Genomic DNA, 16,056 nt, shown 5'->3' with positions numbered 1-16,056 from the left:
AGGAGCTAGTGACGGGCGTTGGGGGTGGTGGGGACAGACAACGACGTAAGAAGGGGACGCACACAGACCTCCCAGTTTGGGACTCCGATAATGTTGATTCCCAACTTTGTCATGAATTTGCTGGGTGGCTGACACCCTCAAGATAAGGAAATAAGGGAGCAACAGAGAGGAAAAAAAAAAAAAAAGACAAAAGTTTCTAGAGAGAGGCAGAGACCAACACTCAGACAGGCTGGGCCCAGGGCCCGGGGTGTGCCCTGCAGCTGGGGGGCGGGGTTGGATATTCCTGGAGTCGAGGAGCCATCTCCGGACAGGATGTGAGAGAGGAACTGGGGTCTCTAGTCACGGGAGCCAGCTGGGGCCGCAGGAGGGAAGGGATCGTGGCTGCCGTGAGCAGAGCTGGGGCCCAAGACCGAGGGTGGAGAGGGCCGGGCGCCCGGACTCCAGAGTCTCAGGGAGGAGGGAGCCGGGGATCTGGACTTTGGGGTTTGAGGGAGGAGGGGCGCGGAGGGTGGGGGGGGCCGGGACCCGCGGGTCTGAGGGAGGAGGAGGAGGAGGCGGGGCCGAACTCCGAGCAAGGAATCTCAGCCTATCCAGGCTCTGTAACTAATTAACCAGCTCGGAGCCAAGTAAGGGATGAAAGTTCATCGAGGAGGAGGGCCTTGTTGTCATCCTCCGGGATCGAACCCCTCCACCCGCAGTCGCAGGCGCGCGGGGTGGCCGAGGGGAGCCGAGCGGGAGCTGGGGCAGGGAGGGAGGGCGGGGCGGGGGTCCGGAGGAGTCACGCGCCCCCTCCCGCCCCAGGTCTCCCATTCAGGATGCGGGTCCGCCGGCCTCAGCCCTGGGGGCTCGGTCTGCTGCTCGTCCTCCTGCCTGGGACGTTGAGTGCAGGTGAGGGGGCTCCGGGGGGCGCCGGGGCTGCCGCGGACGAGGGAGGTGCCGCCCGCCGGGAAAAGAGCAAAGGAAGCGAAATCCGAGGTCCCACTCGAGCCGGGCACTTCCTTCTTTGCCTCATTTCACTTCGTTTCTCACGATCTCCTCCCTCTGGCGGTGTGTCTGGGAAACACCTGTCCCCTTCTTACGGGGTCTCTGTCCCTCTCTCTGGGTCTGGCCCCCCTCTCAGGTTCCGGCCCCTCTATCTGCGGTGGGGTCTTTTCTCTCTCGGGGTGTCTGTCCTGCTCCCATCTAGGTACCCCGGCCCATCTGCTCTCTTCACCTGTGTCTCCGGCAGAGAGCCATCGCTCCCTCCTGTACCACTTCACCGCCGTGTCCGCCCCTGCCTCGGGGACTCCTGCCTTCTGGGTATCGGGCTGGCTGGGTCCACAGCAGTACCTGAGCTACAATAACCTGCGGGCTGAGGCTGAGCCCTACGGCGCTTGGGTCTGGGAAAGCCAGGTGTCCTGGTATTGGGAGAAAGAGACCACAGACCTGAGGAACAAGGAGAAGCTCTTCCTCGAAGCTCTCCAAGTTTTAGGGGAAGGAGGTGAGACTGGAACTCCTGAGTCTGAGGATGGATGGTGCTGGGGCCTGGATCCCGGGTTTGAGGGAGGAGGGGCTGGGGGCCTGGATCCTGGGTCTGAGGGAGGAGGGGACCAAGGCCCCTGCTCCTGGGCCCTGCTCATCTGTGTTTGGGCATCCCAGGTCCCTACACCCTGCAGGGCCTGTTGGGCTGCGAGTTGGGCCCTGACAATGTCTCGGTGCCTGTGGCCAAGTTTGCCCTGAATGGCGAGGAGTTCATGATATTTGACCCCAAGATGGGCACCTGGGATGGGGACTGGCCTGAGTCCCAGACCATCGGTATCAAGTGGACGCAGCAGCCCGAGGCAGTCAACAAGGAGAAGACCTTCCTGCTCTACTCCTGCCCCCACCGGCTGCTGGGGCATCTGGAGAGGGGCCGAGGCAACCTGGAGTGGAAGGGTGAGCGACCCCGCTGGGAGTCCTGACGCCCACGGACCCCTTCCTCCCCACAGCCCTGCCCCGCCCCGAGGCCTCATCCTCTTCCCCAGCCTCTCCTCCCCAGCCTCCAGGCTTCCAGTCTACCCCGCTTTCCTGCAGTCATGTCCCAGAGGGTCTTTGTCCATCCCAAGCTGCCCCTGCCCCTCTCCTGCACGCGGCCCTCCTGTGGCTCCTAGAGCCCTCGGGACACAGCTCAGGCCCCTCAGCCGGGCATTGAGACCCCACGTGGCATGGCCTCTGTCTCTCTCCTCAGCCTCACATCTCTCCATCTGCTCCACTCAGCCAGACGGAATCACCCAGAGCCCCTTAAGCTCACATCAGGCCTCCCAGTTCTTCACCTTTGCCAGTTGCACTGGTGTCAGATGCCACCGGTGTCAGGTTCCACTCTGGCCCATGAGGCTTTCACTTGCTTCTTTTGGACGCTCACAAGATCTTGTGTGACCTCTGTTCCACATAGCATATGTCACTCTGAGCTATAATTACACACACGGCTGGGGAATTTAAGGGCTGCAGTTAGAGCTCTTTTGTCCTCAGCCTCCCCCACAGTGCAATTCCTACTTCCATCTCGGCCCTCAATATAGACAGTCCTCCACCTAGCAGTCAGAAGAATGTTTTAAAAACATAAATGAACTCCCATCACACCAGTGCTTAAAACTGTCCCGTAGATCCCCACTAGTCTTAGACTAAAATCCAGACTCTGCTCCAAGGCCTGCAAGCTCCTCATGGTCTGGCTGCCTTCCACCACTGTAATTTCACAATGCCCCCAACGACAGTGACCTTCTCCCTTTCCTCCAATATGTCAGGTTCTTTCCTTCCTCAGGGCCTTTGCACCTGCTGTTCCCTCTGCTTTTGATTCTCTTCCTTGGGATCCAACCATGACTGGGTCCTTCTCATGCTTGAGGTTTGACCTTGGATGTCAGCTCTTCAGCAGGGCCCTCCCTGACCACCCTGGCTAAGGTGTGCCATCCCACCCCCATTATTATCTCTCATGCCACTGTTTTGTCCATTCATTCATTATAGCATATTTCTTTTTTTGTTTTGTTTTGTTTTTTATTGAGGTGTGACTTACTTACCTAAAGTACATGGCTCAGTTAATTTTTTAACTTTTTTTTAAAAAAATTATTTATTTATTTGGCTGTGCTGGGTCTTAGTTGTGGCACGTGGGATCTTTAGTTGCGGCATGCGGGACCTAGTTCCCTGACCAGGGATCAAACCCGGGCCCCCTGCATTGGGAGCATGGAGTCTTAACCACTGGACCACCAGGGAAGTCCCCTCAATTAATTAATTAATTTTTTTTGGCCGTGCCTGTGGGATCCTATTTCCCCAACCAGGTATCGAACCCGTGCTGGACGGCAAAGGAAGTCCCTCTCTTCTTTTCTTTCTTTTTTTTTTTGTTTAGTCTCTCTTCTAGTCCACTGATCTATTGGACTGAAATTCAGCCAGTACCTCACTCTCTTGATTAATGTAGCTTTATAAAAAGTTTTGATATCTAGCAATTAAGTTCTTCAGTTTTATTGCCTTGGTTATTCTGTGTCATTTGCATCTCTATATACATTTCTGCTTGTCAATTTCTGCCAAAAATTCTGTTGGGATTTCGATAGTGATTGAATTGTATCTATAGATTAGTTTGGGGGAATTGACATCTTAACAATATTAAGTTTTCGAATCCATGAATACAGTATATCCCTGTACTTGTTTAGATATCCTTTAATTTCTCTCAGTAATATTTTGTAGTTTTCAGTGTAGAGGTCTTGCACCCCTTTGGTTAGATTTTTTTTCCCTAAGTATTAGACATTTTTTGATGCTTCTGTAAATGGTAATTCTAAAAATTTCATTTTCTTATAGTTTGTAGTTAGTTTACAGAAATACTATTGATTTATAGAAATACTATTGAGTTTTATATATTTTCCTTGTATTCAGAAACTTTGCTGAATTCACTTACTGCTATTAATTTTTCCTAGATTCTTTCGGATCATGTCATGCTTGACATGTTTTACTTATTTTCTTTTCTAGTTTTAGTAACTTTTATTTCTTTTTCTTATCTTAGGATCCCCAGTACAATGTTGAATAGAGTGGTGATAATGAACATCTTGTAGTCTCAAACTCATAGGGAAAGCATTCAGCGTTTTACTATTAGGTATTATGTTAGTTATAGATTTTTTTGTTGATGCCCTTTGACGAATTAAGAAAGTTTCCTCCAACTCCTAGTTTGCTAAGAGTTTTTTTTCTTTCAATTTTTTTGTTTAAAAAAATTTATTTATTTATTTGTTTTTATTTTTGGCTGTGTTGGGTCTTCGTTGCTGTGCGCGGGCTTTCTCTAGTTGCGGTGAGCTGGGGCTACTCTTCGTTGTGGTGCGTGGGCTTCTCATTGCGGTGGCTTCTCTTGTTGCAGAGCACGGGCTCTAGGTGCGCGGGCTTCAGTAGTTGCAACACGCGGGCTCAGTAGTTGAGGCACACGGTCCCAAGAGCGGGCAGGCTCAGTAGTTGTGGCTCGCAGGCTCTAGAATGCAGGCTCAGTAGTTGTGGCACATGGGCTTAGTTGCTCCGTGGCATGCGGGATCTTCCCGGACCAGGGATCAAACCCATGTCTCCTGCATTGGCAGGTGGATTCTTAACCACTGCGCCACCAGGGAAGTCCCTCTCTTACTATCTTTTGAATGACTGTTGGGTCTGTCTTATTTTCCCTCATCACACTTTCATAAACCCTTTCCCTTTTATTTACATGTACACAAATATTCGTCTCTCTCCCCTCATTAGAACACAAGCTCCGTGAGTACAGGGACTTTTGTCTGTCTTGTTCACTGCTGTATCCCCAGTGCCTAGAAGAGTGCCTGGCACATCACACGGTAGAGGCACAGTATGTGTCATGGTAGGAAGGACTGGGTGAGAGATGGATACCCTCGTGGCAGACAGGTTGGGTCTCTGTACCCCTGGGAAGGCCCTTCCCCCTTTACCATTATATTCTCTAGGCTCAGGAGGTCACAGGGCACGTGGTGGGGCCTGCTGGGTAGAGTGGAAGGAATGGAGTCCTCTCTATGTCCCTCTCCAACCCTGGGCCTGGCCTTGGGGGTTCATGGGCCTGGCCTTGGGGGTTCATGGGCCTGGGGCTTAGGCCTGTCCGCCTCTTTGTCTGCAGAGCCACCCTCCATGCGCCTGAAGGCCCGACCGGGCAGCCCTGGCTTTTCTGTGCTCACCTGCAGTGCCTTCTCCTTCTACCCACCCGAGCTGCAGCTGCGATTCGTACGGAATGGGATGGCAGCTGGCTCTGGTGAGGGTGACATTGGCCCCAACGGTGATGGCTCCTTCCACGCCTGGTCATCGCTAACAGTCAAGAGTGGCGACGAGCACCACTACTGCTGCGTGGTGCAGCACGCAGGGCTGGCCCAGCCCCTCACTGTGGAGCTGGGTGAGGTCCCGCTGGGGAAAGATGCGCTGCCTACTTCTGGTTGCCTTTTCTCCCTCTACTGCAGCAATCCTTCCTGAGTCTGACCACCTTCCACTGCTGCCCGTTCTCCTTGAATCTGACTGCTTTCTGCCCCACCACTGCCACTTCTTCCAAAGCCTGACAGCCTTTTGTCCTGTGTTGCTTGCCTCCCCAAGTCTGAGTGCCTTTCATCCTGCTGCTGCTGGCCTCATTGAGTCGGGCCACCCGTTAACCACTATGGAAAGTCCTCCCTAAGACTGACCACCTTCCATCCTGCTGCTGCTAGTCTTCATGGAGTCTGACCATTCGTTGCCTGCTGCTGCCAGCCCTCTATGGGTCTGATGTTCCGCTGCTGTGTGCCCACCCCTCCTCTCCAATCTGGAACACCACCCACCCTGCTGCTACAGGTCTCTTGACCAGAGTGACTGAGACCCCTCTTGCTATGGCTGGTTCTTACCTACAACCTGGGGGCTTTCTAGACCTAGAGCACCATGTGAGTGGCCTTTCCACTCCCCCAAGACTTGGTGCTGGAATCTCTGAGCTTGGGAGGGACTGAGAACCCCCAGTCCCCCGTCCTGACTCGGATGTGCTGGAGGGTCCATTAAATATATCACAACATTCTCTGGCTGCAGAATCACCAGCCAAGTCCTCGGTGCCAGTGGTTGGAATCGTCATCGGCTTCTTACTGCTCATGACAGTGGCTGCAGGAGGAGCTCTTCTGTGGAGGAGGATGAGGAAGGGGCTGCCAGGTGTGGGACAGGAAGAGGGAAGTGCCTCAGAGAGAGGGACAGAGATGCCAAAAAAGAGGGAGACACATTCCTGGGGGGACAGAGGTCTAGACAGAGAGGGACAGAGACCCAGAGAGTGGTGGGGACAGAAAACTGGAGGGGTGAAACAGAGACTCAGAGCGTATAGAAACCCACAGGGTAGGACAGAGACTGAGAAAGACACACACACACACACACACACACACACACACACACACACACACACGTGGGGGAGGGGAAGTCAGAGACCCAGAGGATTTCAAAGATTCTCCCCCTTCCCTCTTTCCTCAGCCCCTTGGATCTCTTTCCGTGGGGACGACGTAGGGGCCCTCCTACCCACTCCTGGCCTGTCCAAGGAAGCTGAATCTTAGGATATAAATGCATTCCCAGCGACTGCCGATCGTCCCCCATCCTGGCTGCTACCAGCTAATGTAGTCAGGTCCTTTTCATGCTGTGAGACCTCCTGGAATCCTCGTATTTCTGAGCCTCCAGAAGGAGCCCGATGTCCTCCCTCTGGATTTCTCCTCTTGTGGCCTGCCTCAGTTTCCCCTCCTGATATATATGGCTCCCTTCCACCTCCACATATAACATGGGTTTGGGCCCGAATCATTGTGTTCTCATCGTTTCAACTTTTTAGGGAATTGTGGGGGGAATAAATGGTGTAAGCCTTGGACTTCAAATCTCTCCTGAGGCTAACTTGTTGCCATGGTGGAATCTACCAATTTTATATACCAAGTCATATATTTTTAATTAATAAATTTCACAAATATTTACTGGATGTTTGTGCCCGGCATTTTGAGGAATTCTTGGCTGGAGTCTGACCTGACTCTTGGTGGAGCGGAAGAGTTAGTCCCTCCTTGAGGGAAAGGAAAGCCTCCTCAGGCTTCTTGGTTCCCTTCCTTCCTAAAACTTGCGGACAAAGGGAAAGAGATAAAAATACACCTCCCGTGAGGCTTTGGAGCTAGAACAACTGCAGGTGGTCGGGCACGGCGCCCCGACGCCTGCCGGGAGTTGTAGTTCCCCCGGCCGTGTCACTCCGGTGTTGCCCACCCCGCCTGCCCTGGGAAGGGACGGGCCGAACCTCAAGGGGCTGCGCTTTCCTTTGTGGACGTGGCGAGGGGCGCCCTTGGCCCGCCGAGCTCTCATCGGCCCCGCCCCATGAGGCCCTCAAGAGCGCTCATTGGTAGGAGGGCGGGGCCTCTGCGCTGCGGGAGGCGGGGCCTGGTTGGAGAGCAGCCAAATTAGGCATCTTTTTGGAGAACTCAGAGTGGAATTTAGAGAGCGAAGTGAAGCTGCTTGACCGGGTAAAGGGAGGCGGGGGCGGCTGCCCTGCCCAGCGAGGACGGTTCGGGTCCACTTGGGTGGAGGATTGGGGACCAAGCTGAAAGCGATGCCCGGGGGCCTGCATGATTTCTTTCTGGCCACGACCCCGCCCTGAACTATGCTTGGGAATTGCGCCACGTCTCCCGCTTGAATCCTCCCCGCTTGCGGCTCTGGTACGCCTCTGGGACTTCCTCAGAGGATTCGGTCCCCACAGCTGGCTTAACCTCAGAGAACCCCGCCTCCCTTCTCCCCTTCCTGTCCCTTCTTGAGCCCCAAACTTTGCAGCCAGCTACCAACTCTCTGTCCTGTCCTAGGCTCCCCCATCCCCATCCTCCTGTCCCGTCTCTGTCCTGTTCTCTGTGACCCCTGACTCCTAGCCTCCACCACTCCTCAGGGACTGATGATGTGGCGACCGTCACTTCTGCTGCTGCTGTTGCTGCTCAGGCGCGGAGCCCAGGGAAAGCCATCCCCTGACGCCGGCCCTCATGGCCAGGGGAGGGTGCACCACGCGGCCCCCCTGAGCGAGGCCCTTCATGATGACGCTCACGGGGACTTCCAATATGATCATGAGGCTTTTCTGGGACAAGAAGTGGCCAAGGAATTCGACCAACTCACCCCAGAGGAAAGCCAAGCCCGTCTGGGGTAGGAGAGAGATGGAGGGGGAGGAGGATTCAGGGTTGTAATTTTAAAGAGGAAGGTCAGGGGAGGCCTCGGTGAGAGGGTAATATATGAGACACGTGGGTGTATGGGGAAATAGCATTCCAGGCAGAGGGAACTGTACATGCAAAGGCCCTGAAGCAGGATCGGGCCTGATGTGCCTGATGTGTCTGAAGAACAGTGAGACCTATGTGACTGGAACCCAGTGAGCGGAGGGAGAGAGTAGAAGGTAGTTGCAGAGAGAACAAAGGGGTCAGGTTGTGCAGGGCCTTTGGGGCCACAGTGAAGTTTTAAGCTTTTCTCTGAGTGAGATAAGGGTTATGGGATGGCTCTGAGCAGAGGGAGGATGTGAGCTGACCTGGGCTTTAACAGGATCCCTCTGGTTGCCATGCAGGGAACAGACTATAGGAAGCAAGAAGCAGGGAGCCCAGTGAGGAAGTGACTGCAGTCTTCCAGGTGGGAGAAAAGAGACTAGGGTCACCAGATTCAGGGTGGAGATAGCGGTGGTGGCCAGGTCTGCTGGCTGGGATATTGTGCATGGATGGGGTTGGGTGTAGGAAGGATGGGGGAGGAAAGGCAGTGATAGACTTACACATTTGACATAGCACTTACTACAGTGCCTGGCGCCGTTCAAAGTGCTTTACGAGACTTAAGTCGTTTAATCCCCACACGCTGTGAGGTATGTTCTGTTATTTATCCCCATTTTACAGAGGGGGAAACTAAGGCACAGACAGGGTAAGCGACTTGCCCACGGTCACACAACCAACAAGAAGAGGTGGCAGGATTTGAACCTAAACGTCTGGCTCTAGAGCCCAAACTCTTAACCACAGCTGGAACCTCAGGGTAGCCGGACCCCTACTAAACAGAGCAGAGACAGCCTAGCGCGGGAGGAAGGGATCAGCGACCTGGGCAGGGCCATGTCAAATTCAATTCTAGGGACTGGTTTGCGGGGGCTTCGGGACGGTGACAGGAAGAAGGGCTCCATGTGGGCTCTGTTAGCGGTTGGGCGAGAACACAGACCAATGACGGGGCATTGCCAGGGGAGAGGGATGGGACCTGGGAGCCGAGAGGCGTGGCCCGAGAGAAGGGGCATGAGGTGGGGGCCTAAAAGGGCTTGACATGTGACATGGAGGTGTACAGGATCAGGCTGGAGCACGAGGAGGAGTGGGTGGAGGCCGAGCCTGCAGTGTTGGGGCTGATGGTCACAGGGCAAAGCCTGATAACGTCTGGGAAAAACTAGAGGAAAGGGGCGAGTCGCAGCATACCTCGGGGCTGCAGGGATACGGGCCTGAAATTGACGCTCGCAGCCAGGGAGGGGGCCGAGCAGGGGCCGGGGCTAGAGGGGCTAGAGGTTCTGAAGACTGGCAGAGCCAGGGGAAGGGGGCGGGGCCTGAGACGGCCAGAGGTCCGGAGAGTATGTAGCCGTGGCAATCGGAGTTCAGAGTGAGTCTTGGGACAGGGAATCTGCGGGCGAGGGGCACGGTGTGACTCCCTGCCCCCTGCCCCCCTCCCCAGCTCGTTCAAGCTAGAGGTGTAGCACGTGCAGGCCAGAGTGGAGAGTGGGACCCTGGATTGTCATAGGTCCTATCCCCAGGCGGGCGTGTCGTGGACCGCAGCGCCAGCCACAGGCCCGCCGCGTCTCGGAAAGGGCGTTATCGCTTCTGGGAGCGGACCCTGGATTGAGGGGGCAGAGCCCTGAGGAGGGCGTGGTACCGGGATTGACAGGCGCCTCCCCCCAATTTGCTGGCGACTCAGTGACATTTTCAGCCCTATGTGGGGTTGTGTCTCGAGTTCCTGGAAGAAGGCGGGACTCGGGGGTGGGCGGGGCCCGAGACTGACGTGTGCCCCGCCCTGGTTCGCAGGCGCATCGTGGACCGCATGGACCGCGCCGGGGACGGGGACGGCTGGGTGTCGCTGGCCGAGCTCCGCGCGTGGATCGCACACACGCAGCAGCGGCACATACGGGACTCAGTGAGCGCGGCCTGGAACACGTACGACACAGACCGTGACGGGCGTGTGGGTTGGGAGGAGCTGCGCAACGCCACCTACGGCCACTACGAGCCGGGTACGCGACCCGACCCCTGCTCCCCACACACACCATGACCCGGACCTTTTTTGACACCTTCATCCTGAGAACTTTAAGCCCGTTAACCAGATCCCTGACCTTTGACCTCCGACCCTTGACCAGGGTCTACCCACTTCTAGAACCCCATCACCCTGAAACCCCCAACCCCTTATCTCTGGTTTCTCATTCTGACATCCACTGAGGAACTTCAGATCCTTGACCGGGGACATCTACCTCCCAAGCCCTATCGGCCTGACCTTTGATCTCTGACCTCTCATCCTGAGAACCCCAAGCCATTTATTCTTCCTCTGCCTCTGGATTCCCTCCCCTCCATCCCCATGCCCCAGTCCTCGGCCCCCCACGGCTCTTATCCACTCCCTCCTGGACCCTCAACCCAGCCTCCCCCTCCAGCCTGTCCCTCACATACACCCGGAGGGATCTTTCCACACTCAGAGCTGACCTTGACCTTCCCCTGCTCACAGCCCCCCATGGCTCCCCAGGGTCCCCAGGAGAGAGTCTTAGCGCCTCAGCCCAGTCTCACCCAACCATCCACCACCGTTTTTCTGCATTTTCTGCCCCAGCTAAATGGATCTTCTGCAGTTTCCCTGAACTCACCGTGCTCTTCAAACCTCTACTCTGCACGTACTGTTCCCTTTGTTGAAAATGTCCTTCCCCTCCTCTGTGTCCAGCAAGCTGAGTCAGTATACCGCACCAGAGCACAACTTCGGGGCCCAATGGGCCAGTATCAACTCAAAGTCCATCCTTCCTGGCTGCATGACCTTGGGCAAGTTATTTCCTCTCTCTGACAGTCAGTTTTCTCCTTCATAAAGTAAGAATAAATGAAAAAACTGGGAATTCCCTGGCGGTCCAGTGGTTAGGGCTTTGTGCTTTCACTGCCAACCGTGCGGGTTCAATTCCTGGTCGGGGAACTAAGATCCCACAAGCCGCTTGGTGCGGCCAAAAAAACCCCAACAACAACAACTACTACAAAATAACTCATTTTGCTTGCTTTTTGTGAGAATTAATTGCAATTTTGTAGATAAAGAGCTTAGCACATAATAAGCTCTCACTACAAGGTAGCTACTATTAATTATTATTAATTCGGTGGAGGTCTCCCTGCCCTGACTCCCCAGAGTTAGATCCCTTTGTCTTTTTTTTTTCTTTTTTTAAAAATTTTTGCCACACCCTGCTTCATGTGGAACCTCAGTTCCTGGACCAGGGATTGAACCCGAGTCCCCTGCATTGGAAGGTGGAGCCTTAACCACTGGACCACCAGGGAAGTCCCACACCCCTTTGTCTTAAAGCACATCCCACCAAGATCCCTTCTTCTCCAGGTGAAGAATTTCACGACGTGGAGGATGCAGAGACCTACAAGAAGATGCTGACTCGGGACGAGCGGCGTTTCCGGGTGGCTGACCAGGATGGGGACTCAATGGCCACTCGGGAAGAGCTGACGGCCTTTTTGCATCCTGAGGAATTCCCTCATATGCGGGACATCGTGATTGCTGTGAGTGGGGGCCTGAGGAACGCTGCTTCCCACCTCCCTCCCAGGACCCAGGCTTCTGATGCCAGGACTAGCCTCCCAGCACTTACCTTTGGGGCTCCAGTGCCCACCCTCCAACCCCACAGTATCTAATCTCTCCTGATCTGGCCTCCCCCTTTCTGTGCTCACATTTGGGGTCCAGGCACCCAGCCTGCCTTCAGAAAACCACATCCCCCAGCAGTGCCTTAGATAGCCCCCATCCTGGCTGAACCCCAGGAAAATCCCAACCCCAGACATGGAGTGTCCACTCTGAGGCCATTCCTGCTGGCCCCCCATCTTCTATTACTTTATATATATATATATATTTTTTTTTTTTTTTTTTTTTTTTTTTTTTTGCCAACTCTGTCTCTATTTTAGAGTGGCAGGATTTTTCTTCTCTTCTCTCTTTTTTTTTCCATTTGACTTTAATTTCTAGAGCCATTTTAGGTTCACAGCAAAATTGAGTGGAAAGTCTAGAGATTTCTCCTGTACCCCCTGCCCATGCCAGGTGTAGTTAACTTCTTCCACCCGGTGGGGTTTCAGTACCTATAAGACAGCTCAAAGGACATGGCTCAGAATATTATCTATAGCCCTTGAAGAGGAACTAAAGGGTCCTTGACTATGCTTAATGACTAAACTAATAATATTTTGTCCTGTTTGACTGTTTTCCTTTGTTTCTGCATTTTCTCAGCCCTGATGCCTCTTTCTCCCCAGGAAACCCTGGAGGATCTGGACAAGAACAAAGACGGCTATGTGCAAGTGGACGAGTACATCGGTGAGTGGGACCTGATTCCCTCCCCAAGGAGGCCTGTCCTCTCCCGAGCATGGGTGGCAGCTGATATATATCAGCCATTAGAGCGAAGGCTCTCTCAAGTGGGGCAGGGTTGCTGCCTGGGTCCATCCATCCACCCAACATTTACTGAGTATCCACTGTGGGCCAGGCCTAAGGAACATTTACTGAGCACATATATTTGCGGGACCCAGCAAATCTTTATCAAACACCTATTGTGTGCCAGGCTCAGGAAACATTTATTGAGTCCCTTCTGTTTTCCAGACCGCAAAAGCATTTATCAAGCACCTACTGTGTGCCGGGCCAGGAAACATTTATCAAGCACCTACTGCATGTTGGTGGTAGAGGATAGAGCAGAGAATATCACAGAGCAGGTCCATTCCTGGGAGAGTGTGGAGTTTCTACAAAATCAGGGCTCAGGGGCTGTGTTTGGTTGGGATAGGATGTCAGGGAAATTGTCTTGAGCCTGCATTTACACAGCAAATGCTGCATCTCCTGTTATTCAGGATGTCGGGGAGCCCCGAAGACACCCCCCAATTCCCCATTGGTCCTGCCTCTGTCCCTGTCCTCAGGGGTACAGCGAATTTGGTTGAAGGGAAGGCTATTAAACATGGAAGTCTTTAAAGTTTGAAAACATTGCTTTATAGAACGCTTTTATGGAACAAACCCATAGGCAAGACATTTTAATTTAAGCATCATTTATTTTTTTCTGTCTTTGAGGAAGATAGAAGTCTCTCTCTCCCTTTTTGGTCAGAAAGAACTCCAGGGACTTCCCTGGCAGTCCAGTGGTTAGGACTCGGCGCTTTCACTGCCATGGCCACAGGTTCAGTTCCTGGTCAGGGAACTAAGATCTCGCAAGACGCACGGCATGGCAAAAAAAAAAAAAAAAAAAAAGATGTAAGACCATTTAAAAAAAAAAAAAGGAAGCCTGAAGGCTAAGTGGGTAATTGTGTGCCTGGCACCTGTTCCATCTATGAGGACTTCCCTCCCTGTGACAGCTCCCTGGCCTGGCCCCGGAGTAGAGGAAGGCATTCTGTCCTAATTATGGTGGCTTTGTGTCTGGTATAAAAAGACTTGTCAGGTTGTAATGTCTTCCAAATGTATCTGTGGGTCCTTGGGGTGAAGAGCTTTTCAAACATTTACAAATGATTGCAACAAATGAGAGGCTCCTGGAATCTCTAGGGATGTTCTGGGTGTGGTGAGCTAATCAAAGTGTAGCTTTAGAGGATCTCCTATAAAAACCTTCACTCATTGCTCCTTCATATGGGTGCCTACTATGTGCCAGGCACTGCACCACACAGGGCACACTCTGTTTCATGCGTGTATCAATCAAATGGATGGATGATTCAATCAATCAAATGACCAATCAATGAAGTCAGTTTCACGTGCAGCATAATGATCACCTGTAAGTCGGGTTTGTTATCAATTCCATTTAACAGAAGAGGAAACTGAGGTGAAGGAAAGTGAAGTGGGTGGTCCGAGGTTCCGGGGTCCAGGAGTGTCAGAGCCAGGCTGGGAGGCCCCGGGAACTGCCCCTGATGTCGCCCCCTCTCACCCCCAACCCCAGCGGATCTGTACTCGGCAGAGGCCGGGGAGGAGGAGCCAGCCTGGGTGCGGACGGAGCGGGAACAGTTCCGGGACTTCCGAGATCTGAACAAGGACGGGCAGCTGGATGGGAGTGAGGTGGGCCACTGGGTGCTGCCCCCTGCCCAGGACCAGCCGCTGGTGGAGGCCAACCACTTGCTGCACGAGAGTGACACGGACCAGGTGCAGGGGCGCAGGGGGTGACGCTGGCCCGGGGGGCGGAAATGACCAAAACGTGCGCCTGGGGCTCTGGGGTCCCTATTTGGCTGGAGAAAGAAAGAGGGACAGAGAGATCGAGGTGGGGAGGGAGAAAAGCAGGAACAGAGACCCAGGGAGAGGGGGACAGGGACCCAGGGAGAGGGGGACCCAGAGAGAGGGGAACAGAGGCCATGGGAGCCATACTTGGCTCCAGGGAGGAGTCTCCCAGGCAGGGCCCCTGTGGCGTCCCGCTGACCTCTGACCCCCCCCCCCCCCCCCAGGACGGGCGTCTGAGCAAGGCTGAGATCCTGGGCAACTGGAACATGTTCGTGGGCAGCCAGGCCACCAACTACGGCGAGGACCTGACGCGTCACCACGATGAGCTCTGAGCCCCAGCGTGCCCACTGGGGCCTTGTCGCCCCATGGGCTGACCCGCAGACGGGCCCCAGTGGCCAGGGCCCCCTGTCCAGCCCTGCAGGATGCGGACACAGCCTCCGGTGTCCCCCTGCTCCTGGGCTCTCACAGACCCACCGGGTCAACTTCTCTCCCTGAGACATCACAGCCCCTCCCAGATCCCCCCAGGGGCTCACGGACCCAAAGTGAGGGACCACCCACTTCTCACTGGCAGAGTCTCCCCGCCCAGACCAAGGTCCCCCTACGCCAAGCTCAGCCTCTAAGAGCCTCCACTAACCCCCAGATCCGAATCTGAGCCTCACACCACAGAGACGAGAAACACTCCCCCAGGTGCCCCGAACTCACCCCCAGCACTTGCCCAAAGGATGCCTCCTCTCTGCCAGGGAAGCAATAAAATCTAGTGCTGGGGCCCCATCTGTGTGTCTCTCTGAGGGGGTAACAGGGGCCTTGGGGGCTGTGGCTGGGAGAGGAACGTGCTGGGAGTTGGGGGGCTGTGGGCTGAAGGAGGGGACAAGGCATTTGAAGAGGGAGCTCTGGGGGTTGGGCAGGGTTTGAGGTCGTCCCTGGAAACAAAAAATAAAACTAGAGGGCAGAAGACCTAAATAGACATTTCTCCAAAGAAGACATCCAGTGGCCAACAGGCACATGAAAAGATGCTCAGCGTCACTAATTATTGGAGAAATGCAAATCAAAACCACAATGAGGTACCACCTCACACTACCAGTCAGAATGGCCATCATTAAAAAGTCCACAAATAATAAATGCTGGAGAGGGTGTGGAGGAGAGAGGGGAGCCTTCCTACACAGTTGGTGGGAATGTAAATTGGTGCAACCACTATGGAAAACAGTATGGAGTTTCCTCAAAAAACTAAAAATAGAACTACCATATGATCCAGCAATCCCACTCCTGGGCATATAACAGGAGAAAACTAATTCGAAAAGATACATGCACCCCAATGTTCATTACAGCACTATTTACAATAGCCAAGACATGGAAACAACCTAAATGTCCATCGACAGATGAATGGCTAAAGAAGATGTGGTACATATATATAATGAAATACTACCCAGTCATAAAAAAGAATGAAATAATGCCATTTGCAGCAACATGGATGGACCCAGAGATTATCATACTAAGTGATCTAAGCCAGACAAAGACAAATATTATACTATCTCACTTATATGTGAAATCTAAAAAATGATACAAATGAACTTATTTACAAAACAGAAACAGACCCACAGACACAGAAAACAAACTTACGGTTACCAAAAGGGAAAGTGGGGGGAGGGATAAATTAGGAGTTTGGGATTAGCAGATACACAGTACTATATATAAAATAGGTAAACAACAAGGACCTAC

General features: G+C 53.6%; 2 protein-coding genes across 4 annotated transcripts; both read left to right on the top strand.

The window, feature by feature from the left end:
• Nucleotides 1-282: 282 nt before the first annotated feature.
• On the top strand, nucleotides 283-6,922 carry FCGRT (Fc gamma receptor and transporter). 2 transcript variants are annotated; one of them, XM_059903573.1, is made up of 7 exons: nucleotides 283-386; nucleotides 802-888; nucleotides 1,187-1,480; nucleotides 1,639-1,914; nucleotides 5,090-5,359; nucleotides 6,010-6,126; nucleotides 6,436-6,922. In XM_059903573.1, exons 2-7 carry the CDS (start codon nucleotides 816-818, stop codon nucleotides 6,513-6,515), a joined length of 1,110 nt encoding a protein of 369 aa, XP_059759556.1. In that variant the 5' UTR covers nucleotides 283-386; nucleotides 802-815; the 3' UTR covers nucleotides 6,516-6,922. The 2 variants fall into 2 exon arrangements, with proteins under 2 accessions (XP_059759556.1, XP_059759555.1); XM_059903572.1 differs by lacking the exon at nucleotides 283-386 and having other exon boundaries at nucleotides 623-888; nucleotides 1,229-1,480.
• A 332-nt stretch (nucleotides 6,923-7,254) lies between these two features.
• Nucleotides 7,255-15,111, top strand: RCN3 (reticulocalbin 3). 2 transcript variants are annotated; one of them, XM_059903571.1, is made up of 7 exons: nucleotides 7,255-7,448; nucleotides 7,862-8,109; nucleotides 9,987-10,189; nucleotides 11,524-11,696; nucleotides 12,426-12,486; nucleotides 14,069-14,268; nucleotides 14,565-15,111. In XM_059903571.1, the coding sequence occupies exons 2-7, from the start codon at nucleotides 7,868-7,870 to the stop codon at nucleotides 14,670-14,672; spliced, it is 987 nt and encodes a 328-aa protein (XP_059759554.1). In that variant the 5' UTR covers nucleotides 7,255-7,448; nucleotides 7,862-7,867; the 3' UTR covers nucleotides 14,673-15,111. The 2 variants fall into 2 exon arrangements, with proteins under 2 accessions (XP_059759554.1, XP_059759553.1); XM_059903570.1 differs by lacking the exon at nucleotides 7,255-7,448 and adding an exon at nucleotides 7,477-7,640.
• The last annotated feature ends 945 nt before the right edge of the window (nucleotides 15,112-16,056 follow it).

This window comes from Balaenoptera ricei, chromosome 19, assembly GCF_028023285.1.
Source record: "Balaenoptera ricei isolate mBalRic1 chromosome 19, mBalRic1.hap2, whole genome shotgun sequence".
Classification (NCBI taxonomy): domain Eukaryota; kingdom Metazoa; phylum Chordata; class Mammalia; order Artiodactyla; family Balaenopteridae; genus Balaenoptera; species Balaenoptera ricei.
The sequence above is the reverse complement of the archived record's forward strand: the minus strand, read 5'-3'. Positions and strand labels throughout refer to the sequence as shown.

Coding starts and splice junctions, on each gene's coding strand:
- FCGRT (XM_059903573.1), top strand. CDS start 816: ATGCGGGTCCGCCGGCCTCAGCCCTGGGGGCTCGGTCTGCTGCTCGTC. Junction 889..1,186: donor GCCTGGGACGTTGAGTGCAG/GTGAGGGGGCTC, acceptor GCTCCCATCTAG/GTACCCCGGCCCATCTGCTC. Junction 6,127..6,435: donor GATGAGGAAGGGGCTGCCAG/GTGTGGGACAGG, acceptor CTCTTTCCTCAG/CCCCTTGGATCTCTTTCCGT.
- RCN3 (XM_059903570.1), top strand. CDS start 7,551: ATGATTTCTTTCTGGCCACGACCCCGCCCTGAACTATGCTTGGGAATT. Junction 10,190..11,523: donor CTACGGCCACTACGAGCCGG/GTACGCGACCCG, acceptor CTTCTTCTCCAG/GTGAAGAATTTCACGACGTG. Junction 14,269..14,564: donor ACGAGAGTGACACGGACCAG/GTGCAGGGGCGC, acceptor CCCCCCCCCCAG/GACGGGCGTCTGAGCAAGGC.